We start from the raw sequence: 21027 nt of genomic DNA, 5'->3' as shown, positions 1-21027 counted from the left end.
AAAAAGGTGAAACATCTGTTTAAGTAAAATTGTATATGTCTCACTAGGTCCTATTAGTGCTGAGAAGCCCAGTCTTGGGCAGGTATGCGCTCTACAAAATCCTAGCCATAGACATGCTCTTTTTGTTTTTCTTATAACTTTACCTCCATTTATTTCTCTGCTTGGTTTCTCAATAATTTTCATTCATATATTGTGTCATGCATACTTGTCTTACTAGGAATAGGGATGGAATTAATTCCAGCCAAATTCGATCAATCGCTGAATAGCAGAATTTTCTCTTGTGCTCGGCTTCCGAATGGTAAGTTGCTGAGCACAATTGAGATTTTGCATCCCACAGTGTGATTTCCAGTCGCTAGGAAGACATCCAGAGATATTTTTGTAAGACAGGCAGTCGCAGGCGGTCGCGAGCATCCACGATCAAAAGGCTGCAGCTGGAGTAAAAAATCTACTTTAGTGAATTAACTTGAGCAGCTGCGCTCTCGAGCGCAAAGTGTTGTGCCGTTGTGCTAAGTTTTCAACACAGAAAGTGCTACCGCTGCTAATTCACAGCCCAAGCAGTGCAACGTGTCTATTTCTGCCCATTGGTGGAAATTCACAGAATCTTGCAGAATTTTTATGTAACTCAACAGAATTCTGTGGAGTCAAATTCTACAAGTTCTACCCAGCCCTAACTATGACCTTTGAGATTTGGGGATGCTCAGTTCTCCTAAGTGACTATTCACGTACAATTGTCAGAAAACATTAATTCCAGAGACTATTCACCTGATTTTGTCGGCTTTATCCTGAGCAATTTCTCCTCCTATTTTTTCTAACAATGGGTGCCTCTGTCTTTTTTGGAAGCCTTTTTGCCCTTCTGTCTGTAAGTACCATACTACACTTTGACACTATGGGCCTAATTACAATGTCGGAGGCTTTCAGACCGGCATTGTAGGTTCAAATTCCCACCGCTGTCATTATAATACATTATAATACATTTAAACCGGCTGGGGAATCCGACACAGTTCCGACGACCTCAAGGAGCCCGTCAGCCAGTCGGAAAGGCCTCATAATCCATTAAGGACAGCGTTTCTGCAGTTGGGATTATGATGGTACTTTCCAACAGCCTGGAACTGCTGTCGGAAAGTGTCTTTGAATGGTGCAATTACAATGGGATTCAGCTAAGTGAACTGCAGCAAGGTCCGTCCATCCCATTTTATAATCTCCCTAAAGCCTACGGTAAATGGATATCACTCATGACGCCTGTGGCCCATCGGTGTAGGAGTGCGTAGCCAGCATTGCCTTTGCCTGTGCTCTCTTCACCAGGTGCACAGTAAGAGTGATAGGTGGCGACGTGCAGCCCTCGCTAAACCCTAAGCAGAACCACACAAAAGACCAATGAAACGGCAACATGCTGGTAAAGAGGGCAACCTCTGTACTCCTTGACTGAGAGCTGTAACCAATGGATGTTTGATGGATGCTGATGGGATGAGCTCTTCCCCTCTCTCGCACTGAGGGTAAATCAATGGATGTTTGATGGATGCTGATGGGGTGAGCTCTTCCCCTCTCTTGCACTGAGGGTAAATCAATGGATGTTTGATGGATGCTGATGGGGTGAGCTCTTACCCTCTCTGAGGGTAAATCAATGGATGTTTGATGGATGCTGATGGGATGAGCTCTTCCCCTCTCTCGCACTGAGGGTAAATCAATGGATGTTTGATGGATGCTGATGGGATGAGCTCTTACCCTCTCTCGCACTGAGGGTAAATCAATGGATGTTTGATGGATGCTGATGGGGTGAGCTCTTCCCCTCTCTCGCACTGAGGGTAAATCAATGGATGTTTGATGGATGCTGATGGGGTGAGCTCTTCCTCTCTCTCGCACTGAGGGTAAATCAATGGATGTTTGATGGATGCTGATGGGATGAGCTCTTCCCCTTTCTCGCACTGAGGGTAAATCAATGGATGTTTGATGGATGCTGATGGGGTGAGCTCTTCCCCTCTCTCGCACTGAGGGTGAATCAATGGATGTTTGATGGATGCTGATGGGGTGAGCTCTTCCCCTCTCTCGCACTGAGCGTAAATCAATGGATGTTTGATGGATGCTGATGGGGTGAGCACTTCCCCTCTCTCGCACTGAGGGTAAATCAATGGATGTTTGATGGATGCTGATGGGATGAGCTCTTCCCCTCTCTCGCACTGAGGGTAAATCAATGGATGTTTGATGGATGCTGATGGGGTGAGCTCTTCCCCTCTCTCGCACTGAGGGTAAATCAATGGATGTTTGATGGATGCTGATGGGATGAGCTCTTCCCCTCTCTTAGGGTAAATCAATGGATGTTTGATGGATGCTGATGGGGTGAGCTCTTCCCCTCTCTCGCACTGAGGGTAAATCAATGGATGTTTGATGGATGCTGATGGGGTGAGCTCTTCCCCTCTCTCGCACTGAGGGTGAATCAATGGATGTTTGATGGATGCTGATGGGGTGAGCTCTTCCCCTCTCTCGCACTGAGGGTAAATCAATGGATGTTTGATGGATGCTGATGGGATGAGCTCTTCCCCTCTCTCGCACTGAGGGTAAATCAATGGATGTTTGATGGATGCTGATGGGGTGAGCTCTTCCCCTCTCTCGCACTGAGGGTAAATCAATGGATGTTTGATGGATGCTGATGGGATGAGCTCTTCCCCTCTCTTAGGGTAAATCAATGGATGTTTGATGGATGCTGATGGGGTGAGCTCTTCCCCTCTCTCGCACTGAGGGTAAATCAATGGATGTTTGATGGATGCTGATGGGGTGAGCTCTTCCCCTCTCTCGCACTGAGGGTGAATCAATGGATGTTTGATGGATGCTGATGGGGTGAGCTCTTCCCCTTTCTCGCACTGAGGGTAAATCAATGGATGTTTGATGGATGCTGATGGGGTGAGCTCTTCCCCTCTCTGAGGGTCTGCACTCGCCCAAAGAGATAAACCCATCTCATCCATAAGGGCTCAGTGATGTGAAGCACGGACTCGTCCAGAACATTCCAGAGCCGGGAAGGGAGGCACAGCTACTGGCATCATTTGAAGATTTTAGCACTTACGTCATTGCATGGCTCACTCCCAAAACAGTGCTGTCTAGTGGGCAGGATCGTTGTAGCTGGTCTCGTGTGACTGCCAACATGAGATTCTATCTCTCAACTAAATGGAAGTTTCTACAAGTACAAATCGCAGAAGCCACTATGTCCTGCAGGTTACAGACCCGACTATGCAGCAGGTACCACCTTAAATTTTAGTGTTGGGCATAAAATGAAGAGATCTGTAGGACTGAAAGTGAGAGGCCTGAGAATACTGGTGGTGAGGCGCGAGTAATGTGAACAGACTTGCAAGCCCTGTAAACTGGCACATTATTTATTTTAAAGATTCAAGTGGCAGAAAAAAATATATGTTAATTGTATACATTGTTTCATGCACTTCCAGCAGGTACCAGCAACCATGAGCTATTCAAATCCAAAATCCTGTGTCTTTACAAATGGAAACTGCTGCCTTGAAATACATCCACCAGTTCGGAACATGATTTTCAGCTTTTCTTCTGCTAAGGAAGTGAATTATAGAAATAATCAAAGATATACATTGACAGGCCTCCCCTCTACAATTTAATTCAGCTCAATAATTAAAGGATAGTAGTTACAAACAAGAGGGTAGACCTTCTCTGTGAAGGTGGCTGTGTAGGTGAAGAGGTGCTCCTGGGTCTTAGCCTTGTAGAAGGACACCAGCCCCCCCTCGTAGTCCAGGTAAACTCCAAGGGGGCTTACTAATGGCAGGCTGCTCGCAAGGGTAAAAGGCAAGGTGTGAATTGAGGAAAGAAATAATCTGCGCTCCAAAACCCAGAAGCCATTTTCAGGCTTCATTAGGCCAATGTATTTATTTATAGTAGCAGACTCCGTGGCCACCCCTATGCGCCACAATATGATATTATTAGGTTGAACAAAGCGAGTGGGCACCGTCAGCTCCCAGTAATGCTTCCCAGAGGTGAAGCCCACAGTTCCTCTGGCACAACTCACACGCACACGTGTCTCTGCATTCTTGGTAATACGTTTTGAACTAGTGCGGCACGTGACTCGCTTCCCATCTGCGGAGATGTTGAGTGAAGGATAAGCTGTGTTCGGATCCAGGAACAGAGATTCTGAGGAGGAAAAGAAAAGAGAAGGTTAATGTACATCAGTCAGTCTGTCCAGCTCTCAGCTCCTCCTGTCTAATCTCTCTTCCCCAGTCTAACCCCAACAGCAAACCCGTCTGCCCAACTCTCTTACTTCTTTGCCGCAGTTGAAATGAAAGAGATGCTTTTGAAGGACGCGTGTCCTGAAAGACCACCAGTGAGATGACAATGGGATCTGGAATTGTCCTCAGTCATGTCCTTGAAGACAAAGGGCCTCATGTTTGGGATTTGGGCATAGGGCAGCATAGTGAGGTGCCTTTCTGTGCTGCCCTACTTCAGAGTGAAAGGCAGGAATGTACTGTATTTTTGCAATACAGTGCATTCATGTCCTTTCTCCCTGCTGGTGCCATTTCATCAGCCTGGCGCCATTGTAGGCTCCCATACACCATGGTGCAAGGGAGCCTGCTTTGCATCTAGGATTGTTTTTGTGCAGGAATAGGCACTTTTCTGCGCAAAAACAATCCTACAAAGCGTTTTCCTCCTTCTATGTGTACTGCACTATGAAGCACACATGAAGAAAGTACGAGCAGAAATGAACACACTTCTCGTTGCTCCTCACCTCTGGAGGTGTACGGAATTGGACTTGCCACTTCCCCAGGTTTATATGGTTTTCTAAATTTGGGGAAGTGTCCAAGTCTATAGGTGTTGCGTGGGAATTGTCACCACAACTCCCATAGAACGCCTCCCGGCCGCAGAGTAAGGCAACACAGCAATTTGCGCAGCATCACCTTACTCATGATTTATGAGGCCTCTCAAAGTGACCCAGGGCAGCTTTGCATGGCTTCATAAATCTGACTCAAAGCCTTCCATCACGCATGTGCCACTTTACCTGGCGCAAAAGTGATCATTACACAGCCCCAACCTATCTCCAGTTATCCTGTGATCAAATGTGTCACTCTGCTGTTTTCCTTGTTCAGAAACAAACTTCCTCTCTTTCAAGTCAACAATGAGTTATCAAGAGATCTCTGGGCACGTCCAACCTGGGCTACCTCACTACTATCTCGACTTGGCTTCACAAAGAATTCAGAATAGGAACAAAGACTGTAGAAACTAGCAGGATGAATATGTCTAGAATTTCAGAAACACACTATTTTGAAACCACTGCTGAAAGGTCTCTATTGGTTTTTGTCAAATATTGTAAAGTCGATTAGGGGTGTAGGTCTACACCTAGTAATATTAACACAATAGGTCAATTTAGCTCAATTTAAACCTGAGCTCAACCCCAGGTAGATGTAGCATAGAGCAGGCACACTTAAATTTGGAGAACTGTGTATTAAAAGTACAGAAAGAGTTGAAAACAGACCCCAGTAAAAACCCCAGTCCAATTTATCAACATAGAGAACATGTTAATGAGCAAATAGACACGAAACTGACAAACATATGATGTAGGAAACTGTAGATACAATTTGGTAATATTTTATTTGTTTCTGGTGCCAAAAAATGTAAAGCACCACCCGTAGATATTTGGTTGTGCAAGACCGGGTCCAAGTCAATAGTTACGTCCAACAGGGATGGAGCGTAGGTCGGATACAAGGAAGCGTGCAGTCCAGTAGAAAATGTAACTTTCTAATTCAGTCTAAGGAATGGAAGGCAAAAAATCTCAGCAGGAGAAGGCAGCAGGCTATGAGCGAAATGGGTTTCATGAAGTCAGATAGCGATTAGACAGTTACGGTGAAGCCATTTGCTTTTGGCAGGAGGGCTAAGAGCCGCAGATATTCAAAATCCACACCAAAGGAAGGCCACTCATAGGCCGGATATTTTTGGTGCCTTCTGCTGGTGAAGATTTCTAACTGTGTACTTCACATCATTTGCAGAAGTTAAGCTTTGTTCAGTGGAGCAAACCAGCAAGCTGAATCCGTCCAGAAGTAGCCTCTGGTTCCTTTTATAATTGTTTTGAAAATGTTTTCAACTGTTCAGCTTTGTAGATCGTGATGGGGGGCACGTCCAATCTTTGCCAGCCTGGGGTCCAGGAAGTTTTGGATACCACTTGAGGGGTTAGGACTCAATCTACTAGCAGCCACCACCAGGGAACAGGGCAAATCCAGTTGATACTGGTCAGCTGGATTTAGCAGAAACTTGGTCTCCTCAAGGATAACAGGAGGTCAGCCAAGTAGCCCTTGAAGTTCACTCATCAGTCCTGGAAACAAGTGAGAACAGGCCAAGCCCTTGGGGTTACAGTGGGTACAGACCACTGTCTGAAGTCCAGATTTCAACAGGTGTCTTTCTTCTTTTGTCTTCTACAGGTCCAGAGATGTTCTGAAGAGGGTACCCAGAGTGTTGAGACAGAATATCAAGTGACATTCATTTTGTGTCAAGAATATCGAGATAGCAAAAGTCACACAATTGATGGATGGAATGCAGAACAAATCAAAACATTCACCCCCAGTCAAGAGATCTGGGTTAATCCATCATTCTTTTGCTCAACATACCAGCCCAGTTAAGACCTGGCCATATGCAAATCAGTCTTGACCCTGTGCCTCATGTGAACAGTCCAGCCCAAAATGCCAAAAATATTGTGATAGCATAATATCGAGGTAAGTAATATCGATGTCAAGAATAGAGAAAATAGATTTAGTTTGAAATATCTACATTAAAAATATTAATGTTATAGTTGTATAGAATATCGATTTTTTTTAAATGATATTTAATATGTTGTAAGTGTTCTTTATTTTATAAAAAAATATTAATTTCAATTTTTTTTAGTAATTGCTAGTGAGGTATATTAATTATAATGTTAATAATATAATTTTTTGTAAAATACATTTTTTTGTAGCAGGATGTTGGGTTTGTGCGGGGTAAGGGTGGGGAGTAGTTTTAAAAAAAATTGAATTAAATTTATCATTTTAAAATTATTTTATATGTAAATTTAAGAATGTTAACAGTTTTAGGAGCGGGAAATTGGGTAATTTCCTGTTGCGGAGACTAGGCTTACCCACACAAGTGAGGTACCATTTTTCTCGGAAGACTATGAGGAATGTGAGGTGGGTGGAATTTTGTGGATCCACGCAGATCCCAGAACTTTGCACCACAGAAATGTGAGGAAAATATGTTTTTTTTAAAACTAAGTTTGAGGTTTGCAAGGGATTCTGGATAAAAGAACCTGAGAGGTACACAAGTCACGCCATCCTGGATTCCCCTTGGTGTCTAGCTTTAAAAAATGTATCGGTTTGCTAGGTGAATGCACTGATGCAGACCTCAGCTGTGACTTTACTTACAGTAACAGGGCTGAATGATGACACACACCACTCTCAATCTCATAACATTAATATGGATGAAGATGTCTCAGTTTCACTGACTTACAACTTTGTGCAGACTCCAGACAGACAAGTAGTGTCTGTGAAGTAGTGCAACTTAGCAGCTGTAACTTTACTTACAGTACAGGCTAAATGATGAATGATGAACGACAAAGGTATGGAAGCTGATATGTATGATGGAATAGCCAGAGGAGATGGGCTAATGATAGATAGGCAGTGAGGGAGTCTTTAAACTCTGGATCAGGTCACGTGAGACTGACTGTGGGGGAGTAATTCATTTGCAGCGAACAATCAGAAAGTAATTAATTGGGCGGCTTGCTGTTGGCAGTTGCTTGGATTTAGTTTGTTACCAAAAATAGTGAGCGGTGTTAAGGGGCTAACAATGTTTCCAAGAAACTTCCAGAGATTTGTTCACAACATGCTGTCACAACAATTTGATTTCATGTTGTTCTAATCCGAGAATTATGTTTATCCCAGCTATTCAACTGTTGCCTGTTTACGGGGGGTCAATACTTGTATTCTGAGTGCTCTTGCAGGCCTTATGCATTCACTGGAAGAACATCTTACGGTATGGGCTCAGGTTTAAAGGTTTCTGTGAGGAATACTATGCTTACTGCTTTGTAGCCTGAGACAAGCATTTGCCCTCATTAAATAAAAGTGCATTTGGCACATGTAGTGTGACACCAGAACAACATTAAAATTAGTATATAAGCCTAATTTCCAATTTAGTTCAATCGAAAACAACTTAAAAACTACAAAGTCAGAAGTAAATCTGGTGTAGCGATCAGGCAGTATTAAAAAAAAATACTTGTGTGTTTTGTAGTAAGTCTTGTTGCAGGAATTCTGCTCAGGAACATAACTATGCTTGGGACCATAGGACATGGGTATGTAGGGACTGAGTCACCATACCACCTCCTTATCCTTGAGCCACAGTCCAATTAGATCTAGAGTCCCACTTGCCCTCCTACTCATATCGAGAGGAACAAATACCACCAGCATCTACATATAAAATACCACTGGCAGCTATCACAGTTGATGCGACCAAGGCCTTTGACCGGGTAAACTAGCTTTACGTGCAAAAAATCTTAAGGCTATCCAATTTAGGGGAGAATTTTTGTAGGGCAATAGAATTATTTTATAAAAACCCTAGAGCTAAAGTATTAGTGAATGGAAATATCTCAAGAGTTTTTAATATATATCGGGGGACGAGGCAAGGGTGTCTGTTATCAGCCCTCCTTTTCAATTTATACATTGAACCCCTAGCGGAGAAGATACGAAAACATGACAGTAAACTCCCTTTTAAATGTTGGTGCTAGGAGAAAAAAGTAGGACTATACGATGATGACTGAGTGGTATATACCTCAGAGCTCACCACAGCATTACCGGTAGTGTATGAGCTGGCATCACAGTTTGGGCGGATCTCAGGATGTGAGATTAATGAGAGCAAAACGATCATAATGACTTGGAACATCAACTCACAACTGAAGTGTGTTAAAGAGGAAATTAGATACCTAGGTATCAAAATTGTCCAGAAAACAGAACAAATCCCCGAAACTAACTTTCAGAAGATCAGCAAGAAAGTGGGGACATTTCTCCTTAATTGGTCTTTTCTTCCTTTGATGATTTATGGTAGAGTCAATCTTGTGAAAATGTCAATTCTCCCTAAGTTTACTTTCTTATTTCAGAATATGCCCATGGCTTTTAAGGAAGAATAGCTCAGAAAAGTTCAGTCAAAAACTACCAGCTTTATTTGGGCCTCAAAAGGTGCTCAAATTTTGTGGAAAAAAACAAGAGGAGCAAAGAATCGAGTTCAACGATTTGTTCATTAGTAGAGCTTTAACTTCCCTTTTGAAGGCAAGTGTAGAGGGAATCAGTCTTGTATCCACTGGAAGGGAGTTCCAGATTCTCGGGCGATGCAAGAGAATGTTCGATGGTAGGTTTTTAGGTTCTTAAATTTCTTTGGCTTGAGCAGCAGTGTACTAGTGCTCCTTGTGGACTTGGAGCCACCAGAAAGTTCCAGCTTGTTTGTCAGGTAGAGTGGGGTGTTGAAGTGTAGTGCCCTATGGGTCATACAAGCGATCTTTAGTTTTATCCTTGCCTCAACGGGAAGCCAATTGAGCGATTTCATTTCCGGCGAGATGTGGTTGTTCTTCTTAGAACCCGTGATGAGTCTAGTAGCAGCATTCAGAGATGCTCTGATAGGGGCTAAACTGAGTTTCGACAGTCCGCATTGAGTAGCACTGCAGTATTGTAGTCTAGAGATGACAAGGGCTTGCACCGCTGATTTAAGGTCATCTTGGGGAAGGTAGGGTTTGAGTTTTCTTAGGATGCAAAGTTGGAAGTTAGCTCCTTTGGTCGATGATCTGATGTGGGCTTGCATGTTTAGGTTTTTGTCTAGCACAACTCCCAGTGATTTAGTGGAGTTAATGATGTGTGGTGAGCTGTTTAGTGCGGTGAGGTTACACAGATATTTCACCACTGTGGTGGTTTGCCTAACGGGTGCAATGAGGAGGAATTCTGTCTTGAGGGCATTTAATTTGCGATGGCTGGAGGTTAGCCAGTTTAGGGTTTTGAGGAGGGTTCCGTTGAGAGATTTGATGTAATCGGGGGAAGAGATTTTCATGTAGAGTTGAGTGTCATCCGCATACATGTGATATTGTATGTTGGAGGCTTTAAAAATTACAGTCAATGGTTCAAGGAAAAGGTTAAAGATTGTGGGGGAGAGTGAGGTACTTTGGGGAACACCAAGTGTGCAGGGACTAGGGTTGGATAAAGACTGGTTGGATTTGACTCTTTGTGCTCTGTTGTTGAGGAAAGAGGAAGACCATTTAATGACCGTGCCTGAGAGCCCCATCCTTCGTTCTAAGAGGTAGAGTAGATTGTCATGTTTGACCGTGTCGAAAGCAGATGAGAGATCGAGCAGAATTAAAAGACAGGCTTCATTTTGGTCAAGTAAAGTGAGAGCGTTGTCCACTATGTGAGTGATGGCCGTTTCGGTGCTGTGGCAGGTACGGAAGCCCGATTAGAATAGGTCGAGAATCTGGAATTGCTCAATGTGTTTGCGTAGTTGTTCATGAACACATTTCTGCAGAAGTTTTGCCAAGGTGGGTATGTTTGTGATTGGTCGGTAGTTGTTCAGGTCAGCAGGGTCAGCCGAGGGTTTTTTGAGACTAGGAGCACCAGGCCGGCCTTCAGGCAGTCCGGGATCTCACCTTGAAGAAGTACGGCATTGATGATCTTGGACTAGACCGGTGCTAGTGAACCTATCATTTCTATGAAGAAGTTGGGGTGGAGCGGGTCATTGAAGTGATTAGAGGGTTTAAGGGTTGAGAGAATATTAAGGATGGTAATGTCATTGAGAGGAGTGAATTGACTCTATGAGGCATTGTTTTTGAGGGAGAGACCATGTGGCGAGGGTGTGGCGACAGAGGAGTCAAGAGAGGGTGAGAGATTGACTGCAGCAGACCTAAGATCTGATTCAATTTTATTTGTCTTTACAAGGAAGAATTCCGCAACCGCTTCGCAGTTTGGTTGCGGGTGAGAGAGGTGCTGAGATTGGGTAGAGGTGTTGTTGGATTGTGATTTAATGAGCTCAAAAAGTCGTTTTGGGCAATTTTTGGCTTTGTCAAGTTGGTATTTGAAGAAGTTGGCTTTCATCATTCTAATGAGTTTGTATCTACTCCTTTTGAGTCTTAGAGTTTTTAGAAGCTCTTTGGAGGGAGTGGATCTCCAATTGCGTTCAGCTAGTCTTAGGCTGCGTCTGTCCGCATTTAGTCTGTCATTGAACCAAGGTTTGGAGTCTTTTATGGGAATTCTTTATAGTTGAAGGGGGCCGTATCATTCAAGGCAGATAGCATGCTTTGTTATAATGTTCAGTGAGGTCGTGAACATTGTTCATGTTTGCAGGCGTCAGAAGGGAGAAATTGCAGCGCTCTATGAGCACATTAATGCTTATGTTATGGAGCGATCTTTTCCAGTGTTTTAGCTTTAGTGGTTGTGCACTTTTGTGGTTCCAGCTTTCAAGTATCAGGAAGTTGATAAAATGATGGTCAGACCAGTCATAGGGTAGAATGGATTCGAGATGAATGGAGTTGGGGTTGGAGATGCTTAGATCCAGTGTCTGAGGGCAGTGTCGGCCCAGGTTGGAGGAGATGGTTTCCATGATTAGTTCAATTAGATGGAGGTTATCACTAGGGGGTGGGAGAAGATGTGAAGGCTGCATAGGCGTCTGTGTGTGCTAGTGATATCTATGAAAATGAAATGATATCTATGCATAGGTATTCACAGAATGAGAGATTAGCTGAAGGGGACTGTTTTATTGTTAGAGAGTTGCAGAAGATACAGGCTATGCCACCTCCTGTTTTCTTAACTCGGTTGAGTCTGATAGTGTTGTGAATTGGGGGGGACTAATAGGTCAGGGATAGGGCCACAGGAGTCACTGAGCCATGTTTCTGTGAGGATAAGGAGGTCCAGTTCTTGGGCAAGGATGAGATCAGCAAGGTCTGTGGCATGTTTCACCGCTGATCTGCAGTTAAGTAACATGCATTTCAGGTGTGATTTGTGCATGGTGTCTGTGAGCGTGGGCTGTGTAGTGGGGATCTGCATGAGGTTATTAATGTTTATGGAGTTGGCATTGAGTCTGGGGGCTCTATGAGGGTTGGGTGTGATGCTTTGGATAGGATCCACATTACCAGGTTTAAGGAATGTCGCGCTAGGGGCATTTAGTGGGGTTGTTTGTGTGGATCTAGCAGGGTCTGAGATGGCCGAATGAGGAGAGGTGTAATCAGGAGGGAGGAGAGAATATCAAGTTCTGAAAATGGATTATTGGATCTAGCAGGTCTAGATGGGGCATTAGGGTAGGGAGTGGTATTCCAAATCTGGACAGGGGGTTTCGGCTGGATCATATGCGGGATCTCATGTGATATCAAGTTGGAAGAAAGATGAGGGATCTCAAGTGTGGACATGTTGTAAGAGAGATCAAGGGCTAGCTCTTCGGTGGACTTAAGGAGTTTTTGGATGACAGTTTTGAGAGTTAGAAATTCCTGGTTTATTTTCTTGAACTTAGAAGCAGGATCTGAGTGTGGATAATGGGTCACATGGAGGGGAGGTGGAGGCTTGTTCAGTGGGGAGGGCAGAGGGGAGACCAGGGAAGGTGAACAGGAGGGAAGGGGGAAATCCGCTAGTGGAGAGTTCCATCTCCGACATACGGGCGCGCAAGGCGAGTGGGTGATGGAAGGTAGGTTAGGGGACAGGAGGTTGCAAGAGTTCCTGTTGGAAGCCCGCTGTCGAGTGAGGGAGTTATATAGGCAAGGGCTAGTGGGAGAGGGGGTGGTGTAAGTGACGGAGAGGTGGACGGAGCGAGAGATAACAAATGCTCTGTGATTACTCGGAAAAGTCTGGTCAGGTTGTGGCACAGCGGGTGAGTTAGGAGAGCTTGGGGATGGAGAATCTGTGGTCCTGTGTGTGTTGATCAGGGTAGGAGAGGCATTACTCAGGTTGTGGTCCATTAGCGGTGGATCAGGGACCTCCAGAGACGGGCTAAGGGGAAGTCCATACCTAGATTGAATAGGGGATTCGCTAGTGACCAAAGATTTTTTAAAGAGGGCAAATATGTCATCAAAGATGTCCAGGTTACGATCGGTGGCCTGAATTAGTATAGTCCCATTGTTGTAGATGGATATAGTTGCATTTGCTCTAAAAGTGGGAGACTTTGTAGCCAAAAGTCGCAGACCGTGAGGGAATTTTGTGGCCGAGGTGATTGTGAGTAGGGAGGGGATCGTCAATCTCCACTGAGCTCTTCTTTTAGTGTAGATGATCAGGTCACTCATAATAGTACCTATTTTTGGACAGAGGTAGGGGTGGGAGATAAGGGTTTCTGGGTTGGCTTTGAGCAGTCTATGTTTCAGAGTTTTAGTCACATTTTTGGAGAGGTTGGTTGGACTTGTTAAGTCTGGTGTCCATACTGCGTAAGGGTGGTCGTGGAGGAGAGAGCTTAGTAAACGAGGTAGGATTGAGGAGGAGTCCACAGAATGATCCACACGGGGTCGTGTCTTCATGGTGCTATCAGTTCTAGAGAGAGAACAGAATTATTGGGGAATTGGAGTCAAGCAATCGACCCAGTTATTATAGTGAGGAGCGGGGTCAGCCGTTTACAGCCCTTAATATCCGGGAGCCTCCTGTTGGAGAGATCAGGTCTATTCTGGATGGTGGTCATGTGCTAGGTCCCATTACAGTGTAGGATAGTATGGTGCCGGGGTCATGAGTCAGGTCAGCTATAGCACTAATGAGCATGGGGCAGCCATTTTGGAGAGAGGGAGCTTGAATAGTGGTAATGGGGTCAAACAAGCTACCATTTAATTAGGAAAAACGCAGGGGGCGACCATTTAGAGAAGGTGTGGTGCTGAGGTAATGAGTCACGTCAGCTATAGCACTAATGAGTAGGGGGTGGTCATTTTAGAGAGAGGGTACTTGAATAGTGGTAGTGGGGTCAAACAATCTACCAGTTAATCAAGATGAGCGCAGGGGTCGGCCATTTTAGAGAGAGGGAGGAATCCTTAATAGAAGACAGGGTCATGCACTCGACCCAGATGTTCCAGAGAGGCGGGGCGGCCATTTTAGAGATTTCAATAATGTAGGGAGACGGGGACCAGAAGCCCTTCATGGTGCACTTACCCCAACCTCAGCGAGTAGAGGGTAATTTTGAGGATGTGGCCAATAATAACCAATCCTCGGAGCAAGAGTAACTTTTTTAACATGCGAAGCTTGATAAAAACAAGTACTCACCAATGCATGGACTTGGGATCTCATAGAGAGGGCACTATTGATGTTGATGCCACGGTTTTTTTATGTGGTTTGGGCTGAGAGGGGGGATAAATTGACAGGCCACCAATGCCCCAGTTGCTCATGGAAGGCAGGCCAAAAAATTAAATCTCTGATTGGTCAGGGTTGAATTTAATCTGGTTTGCCTTGAGCCAATTAAACATCTTTGTGAGAAAAGATCGGATTCCATCACCATCAAACTCTGAACCCCTGTCGCAGGTAACGATCAGCTGCGTATCATCACCACATAAGATTATCTTAGTGCCAAAAAGAGTCTGGATGAGGATGGAGCACTGAGGGACTCCTACTTTCACACAGGGCATGCAGGACTCAAAAGGGGTATCCAGATTTCCTAGTTTCTATTCTCCAGGAAGGATGTTATCCATGCTAGTGCAGCACCCCCAATGCCTTTGTTCCTCAGTCTATCGAGAAGTCTCTCATGTGGGACTATTTTGAACGCTGCCGACATGTCAAGTAATATGAGGATAGCTCTGCCCCCCCGGTTAAGCTGTTCTTTAAAGTGCTCCATCACTTCCAACAGAGCTATCTCAGTGCTGTAATTGGCCCTAAAGCCAGATTGAGTTATATGCAGTAGATTGTGAATTTCTGTATAATCCTAGAGTACCTTAGAGAGATCCAGGAGGAGGGAGATAGGCCCTTGGTTTGCAGGAACTTTCGGGTCCTAGGACAATTTTTTACGGAGTGGCCGAATTTTTGCCTGCTTCCAAATGGACAGCACAATGCCGGTGGAGAGGGATGTGTTTATCACCTTAGTCACAGTGGGGTTTATAGCGGGGGCTAAAAATGCTAACAATTTAGCAGGACATGCATCGACCGGAGACCCAGACTTAAGGCCCTTGATATATGTAAGCGATTTGTCAAGTTGCACAGCCGGGAATTGTAATAGTGCCGGAGGTTGCTGGGGACCAGATTCTCTGCCCAGTATCTGATGTGGGGTCAAGGCCTCCCCTGTATCCAAGGAAAAAGACTGTTGGATCATGATAATCGTATTGTGGAGGCATAGGGCCACCTAGCTGGTCCATTCAGCCGAGTGAGGAGATTCCTAAGCTGCCGCCTTCGGGGAGGTGAACGACTTCACTATGCTAAAGATCTCCTTGCCCTTATTGCTAGCGATTTCAATATTAGCCTGCAGATCCTGCTCAACTTAACTCCACTCACCAGAGATGGCTCACTCAGGACCATTGAGAGCATCCACTCCGGAGCCCCAATGGACCTTTGCCCAAATCACATCTTCCATAGTGCAGCCACCTCCATCGCTCCGAGCTTTGCCGCACCATAAACTGCTCCATCAAGATTGCCACCTTCCACGATGACTGGAGACACTCTGAGATCAACCCATCAGCTGACCCAACAGACCTCAAGAACTTCCGGCCCATTTTCCAGCTTCTCTTCCCAGCTAAGGTAACTGAGAAGGCCATCAATGCCCAACTCTCTGAGTTCATTGAAGGGAACCACATCCTGGACATCTCCCAATCCAGCTTCCGAAGCAACCACAGCACCGAGATTGCACTCATCCTGAGACCCACCCCCTCAGCCTGGGATGACTCCTGGTGGACTACCGCACTGGGAACCCCCGACACCCCCATGGACCAAGCACATAACCTCTGGATGATAATGGACTCCTCTCTCAAAATGAATTTCATGATCAACACTGTATCCTTATCTTGCTTCCACACACTCCCCACAGAATCCAGAAAGATGGTCACCCATGCACTCATCACCAGCAGACTCGACTACGGCAACACATTCTAAGCCGGCATCACCCAGAAACTCCTCAGAAATCTACAGAACGTTCAAAACGCCACAGCCAGACGTCCTCAAAATCCCCCACCACAGCCTCTTTACTGCATACCTTCGAGAACTACACTGGCTTCCAGGCAACATAAAAATCACCTTCAAGCTCCTCACACGTGCCTACAAAGCTCTCTACGACGCAGGATCAGCATATCTGAACCACTGCCTCTCATGCCACTTACCCGCCAGACACCTGTGCTTCACCCAACTGGCCCTCGCAACTGTCCCATGGATCCACAAGCCCAAAACCAGAGGAAGATCCTTCTGCCACTTCACCACCAAGACCTGGAACAGCCTACCTCCCCACCTCAGGCAATCCCTGTTGCTGACCCAATTCAGGAAGGATCTCAAGACCAGGCTCTTCGACTGAACTACTGTGCCCAAGGAAATCAGCACCCCCCCCCTCAGCACCTTGAGACGCTCATGGGTGAGTTTCTGTGCTATATAAACCCCCAATTGACTGTTTGATAGTTTTCCTACCCATCAGTCTTTGAAATACTCCATTAGGGGAGTTAATGTTGTTTCATTTGCTTGATAGAAGGGACTTTCTATTAGTAGGTTGTATGGTTTGCTACTTCAGCGATGAGGAGGTAGGCTAGGGCTAATATTTTTTTTTACTTGATATACAAAATTACTATTTGCTGCATATTCTAAAATTAAGGTAGACTTTTGTAGATTGCGTCATATACTTTGGTTAAACTGACAGTAGCATCCTTGTATTGCTGTGTGGGGATACATTTTTAAAATTGCTTTGATCTTTGCATGCTCAAAGTCGATTATAAGTTTTTTGGGGGTAGTAATCATTAGTTTGTTCTTTGATTTGTGTTAGAAGCTCTATGTAAGTCATACATTTTGTGTTAGATAGTAATGCGTATATAAAAGCAATATTGTTGTTGTGGTTTAGGACATATTTTAAATGTTGTCCCAGTTTTTGTACTTTAGCAGGTGTGGCAAAGACAATCATTCTTCTTTCATGACTTTTGTTGTCATAAAGGAGGAACTATTCTTTTTTGTGTGTAATTGTGAATTCAGGTAGGATTCTACTTCTCTAAATGTTTTTGGGGCTGGTGGTGTTTGGGAGGTGGATTTTTTGTTTTGTGCTATTTAGCATTTTAGTATTGGGATGACAGGCAACTGACCAGTTATGTGCTCTGGGACACTGGGTAAGATAACTTTTAATGTTTTCTAAAATGTCTCTGACTTCTATGTCAGTGACGTTGGGGGTGGTTATGTTCTTTTACATTTATCACTGTAGTTTCCCTGGTTCTTGCCCTCCCATTGCAGGAATTAGAGTAGTATTTGGTACATTTCCAATGAATATGCTTAGATAATGTTCATTCCTGGCTGTAAGTGTAGCCTGTGCAACAGAGCAAAAAGTTTCCCTTTTTGAGAGGATATGAATTTAGCCACTTCTGTCATTTTCTGAGCTATATATAAGCATAAATTAATAAACATAATGGCTATATTTTCACTGTTACATTTTTATTACTTAAAACACTTACATATAAGCTGTGTTTGTATTTTCTTCATTTTCTTTTAAGTCCTCTGTTGTTTTTTCCTGCTTTAATGTTCTGAGTGAAATGTTATTAAAGTTGAGTTTAGTTAAGGATAGTTAGTATTGAGTTGCTTTTCTTTTTAAGTTTATTTGAAATAATACTCGCTATTTTAGTTGGATACTTCTGTGTATTTATTGTAGTTTGAATATTTGCAGTTGGTGAGGGCTGTAGAAAAGAGGAAAACAGTCAGAAACCATTTATTAGTTTAATTTGTTAGGGCATTTAGCATTTAAGATTATTTAGCTACATTTTAAAATTAATTAGCAGTTATACTTATTTTTTTTTATAGATTAATAGTTTATTTTCTTGTTTCAGTAATCTGCCCAGTTTGTTTTCTCTGTTGTATTTCTTTTTGGTCAGATTTGTTAATTTAAGGTGTTTAAATCTGTAGAAAAGTGTAAACAAATGGGCATACATTTATTTATTTTATTTGGCATGTTTTACTGCTTCTAAGTTTAGTTAGAGTATTGTTTAGAAATATTAGGTGCACTTACTTTGCATCAGTGTAAAAGTTTTGAAGGTCTTCAGTTGTGGCAGCAATTCAGCAGCGTTTTGTCCTTCTCCAATCTTTGCAGGTTGTGAGGTAATTTTTTGTTAATTAATTGGCTTCTTTTAAACTTGTTTTAATTAGTTGAATGTTTCTATTGGTTTTTGTTGTTTATGCTTTTATTTCATTGGTTGTTATAGCCTCTTTTTAATTAATTTGGCAGCTATGTGTGTAGTTAGAAAACACATTTATATGTGAGAAGCTGGGATTCAAGCCTGCATTATTTTACCAGATAAATCTTTATGTTGATTAATTGAAAACCCAACACTAATTCTAGGCACATATAATACAAGCTTAAAATCAGTAAGTTCTACTGAACTTAGGGTTGGGTAAGTCATGGGTATAGCACATCCTTTCTCTAACCTCAGAGAGTTCAGTTCCCACTAGGTTAGGTAGGTTCAAAACCACACCACACTTCGGGCGCGATTCCGATGTAGGAAGGCCACAGAATCAGGTTGTCTTTCCCGGATTCGATTCATAACCCTAGTTTCTGACCAAATTGTACACAGATCCAGAAAACCAAGTAAGATGCAAAGATCGGGTACGCATCGACCAAATGGTTCTCGAACCAAATCCTGTCCGTACGACTCGTTCGTAGCTGAATCGTGCGGCGCAATGGAGCCTGATTCCGACTAAGCGGGTATGATGCGCGATTCGGACAGCTGCATCGACTCGGTCTAAGCGAGAAGAAACAGCTATTGGAATCGGACTTCGATGGGCGTAGCAGGCCCCCCTTCACCCGGGGCCCTCCAAATATGTCATGGGGAGTGCCCATGGGTACCCCCCAATCCCAGCATGCACAGTGTGGCACCACAAGATCATAGACTTCAATGGGAGTCAGAACAAACAGAGACAATGCTGGCTCAGCCTCCGTATCTTTAGTGAGCCATGTTTCGGTTAGGAAGAGGATATCAGGTACCTCATCCTGGATTAAATCATAGACCTCAGCAAAGTGTTTTATGAGCGAGCAACAGTTTGGACTGAGGAATTTAAAAGTGGACGGGGAGAAGGTTTAGAGGTTACAGATACAATGGTTCTGAACCCGCAGTGTGTGCAATGGAAGGGGCCATGTGATGGGCCCAGTTCTAATTTACACATTGACTGATCCCTGTTCTGATGGAGACCAGGTCGTCCCATGAACAGGGCTGTCTTTGGGGGTACAGACAAGCAGCATGTCTTGCGTCTGGCGTCATCCAGGCGCGGGCAAGCGCAGACGGGCTTGCCTTTGGCGCACCGATGGAGCGTCAGCGGCGTGTTAGCGCTATGGCCGGCTTAAAGTAGCTGGGGAGCACAACTGGCTCCTCCCAGTCTAGCTCCTGATTGATTGGAGACCGCCAATCTGTGCTGTACCTGGCCGTAACGGGAAGCGGGAAGTGACATTAACACACAACAGCTAAAATATTATTAGACCCCGTAAATGATAAAATCATTCAAATGCAGGCAAGAAGCAGCAGAGAAGAGGCAGGTAAGTTTCAAGTATTAGCATTGAAGTCTGCGCATCTGCGCTATGGCCGGCATAAAGTAGACATGGGGCACAACTGGCTCCTTCCAGTCTAGCTCCTGATTGGTTGGAGACCGCTAATCAGCGCTGTGCATGGCCGTAACGGGATGCAGGGAGTGAAGTTAACACACAACAGCTAAAATATCAATTAGACCCCGTAAATGAAAAAAACATTCAAATGCAGGAAAGAAGCAGCAGAGAAGCAGCAGGTAAGGTTCAACTATTAACAATGAAGTCTGCGTGTCTGCGCTATGGCCGACATAAAGTAGCCGGGGGGCACAACTAGTTCCTTCCGGTTTAGCTCCTGATTGGTTGGAGACAGCCAATCAGCACTGTGCCTGGTTGTAACGGGAAGCCAGAAGTGAAGTTAACAAACAACTGCTAAAATATCAATAAGACCCCGTAAATGATAAAAAAAATTAAATGCAGGCGAGAAGCAGCAGAGAAGGGGCAGGTATGGTTCAACTATTAGCAAGGAAGTCTCAGTGGCAGCTATCTTGTGGCTCTCCTTTGCTGACAAAGGTAGAGATAAGCTCCTCACTGTTAGAGAATAGGATGCTGATAATTATTCAGTTTTGAACAGTGCTCTGATTGGTGAATTTGGCTTAACCACTGAACAATACAGCATTAAGTTCAGAGACACTCAGAAGACACAGACTCAGGACAGGGTAGATTTTGTGTATAGTGCCATTAAGGTTGCATGGAAGCAAAGTGCTTGACTACCACGGATTATACAGTTTGATTATGAGGAAGCAGATCCTTAATATTTGCCAGAACCATCTTTTGCATCAATACCTGTTGGACTCAAATCTGACTTCTCCCCAAGAATTGGGAAAGAAGGCCGATAAATGGGTCAGAACCAAAGTGAAGCAGATAAATCAGAACAGTGGTGGTGACCAGAAGAATCACAGGATAAGTGTCGGGATAAGAAAGAGTCTTCTCAAGGGCCCCAAAAACCTGCATCGGGGGGGAGACACAATCCGACAAGAAAGGCAAAAAGAAACCTTGGTGCTATATCTGAAATATAAAGACCCATTGGACAAAGGATACTGATTGTCCAAAGGCCAAGGAAACTACTACTACAACTGCCCCTAAGGCAACTGCACCCCCTAGCTCCAGTACAGGTGGTAGTACTGCAACCAAGGGATAAGTAGGGTTAACCTTGGGTTCTGAGATGGGTTAGTCAGGACTCCAGATCAGGCAGTTTTAGTCTGTGATGGTGGCATAGATCTTGCCACCTTACTTGTCAGTCCCAGTAGTCTGGGCAAGTACAGGCAATAGCCTTTAATTAATGGAAAAGAGGCTATGAACTACAGGGACACAGGGGCCAGTGTCACAATGGTGAAAGAGAAAAATGTGTCTCCT

At 44.2% G+C, this 21027-nt stretch overlaps 1 protein-coding gene across 1 annotated transcript in view; it reads right to left on the bottom strand.

Annotated features, from left to right (window-relative positions):
• Nucleotides 1-3341: 3341 nt before the first annotated feature.
• The window catches only part of LOC146839238 (uncharacterized), a 194574-nt gene continuing 176888 nt past the window's right edge, over nucleotides 3342-21027 (bottom strand). The window contains exon 4 of the mRNA XM_085600022.1: nucleotides 3342-4137. Coding sequence (XP_085456148.1) covers nucleotides 3608-4137 — 530 coding nt within the window. The 3' untranslated portion in view covers nucleotides 3342-3607. The remainder of the gene's footprint in view (nucleotides 4138-21027) is intronic.

Source organism: Triturus cristatus, chromosome 4_2 (assembly GCF_964204655.1).
Source record: "Triturus cristatus chromosome 4_2, aTriCri1.1, whole genome shotgun sequence".
NCBI lineage: Eukaryota > Metazoa > Chordata > Amphibia > Caudata > Salamandridae > Triturus > Triturus cristatus.
This window is presented reverse-complemented; position numbering and strand designations above follow the sequence as displayed.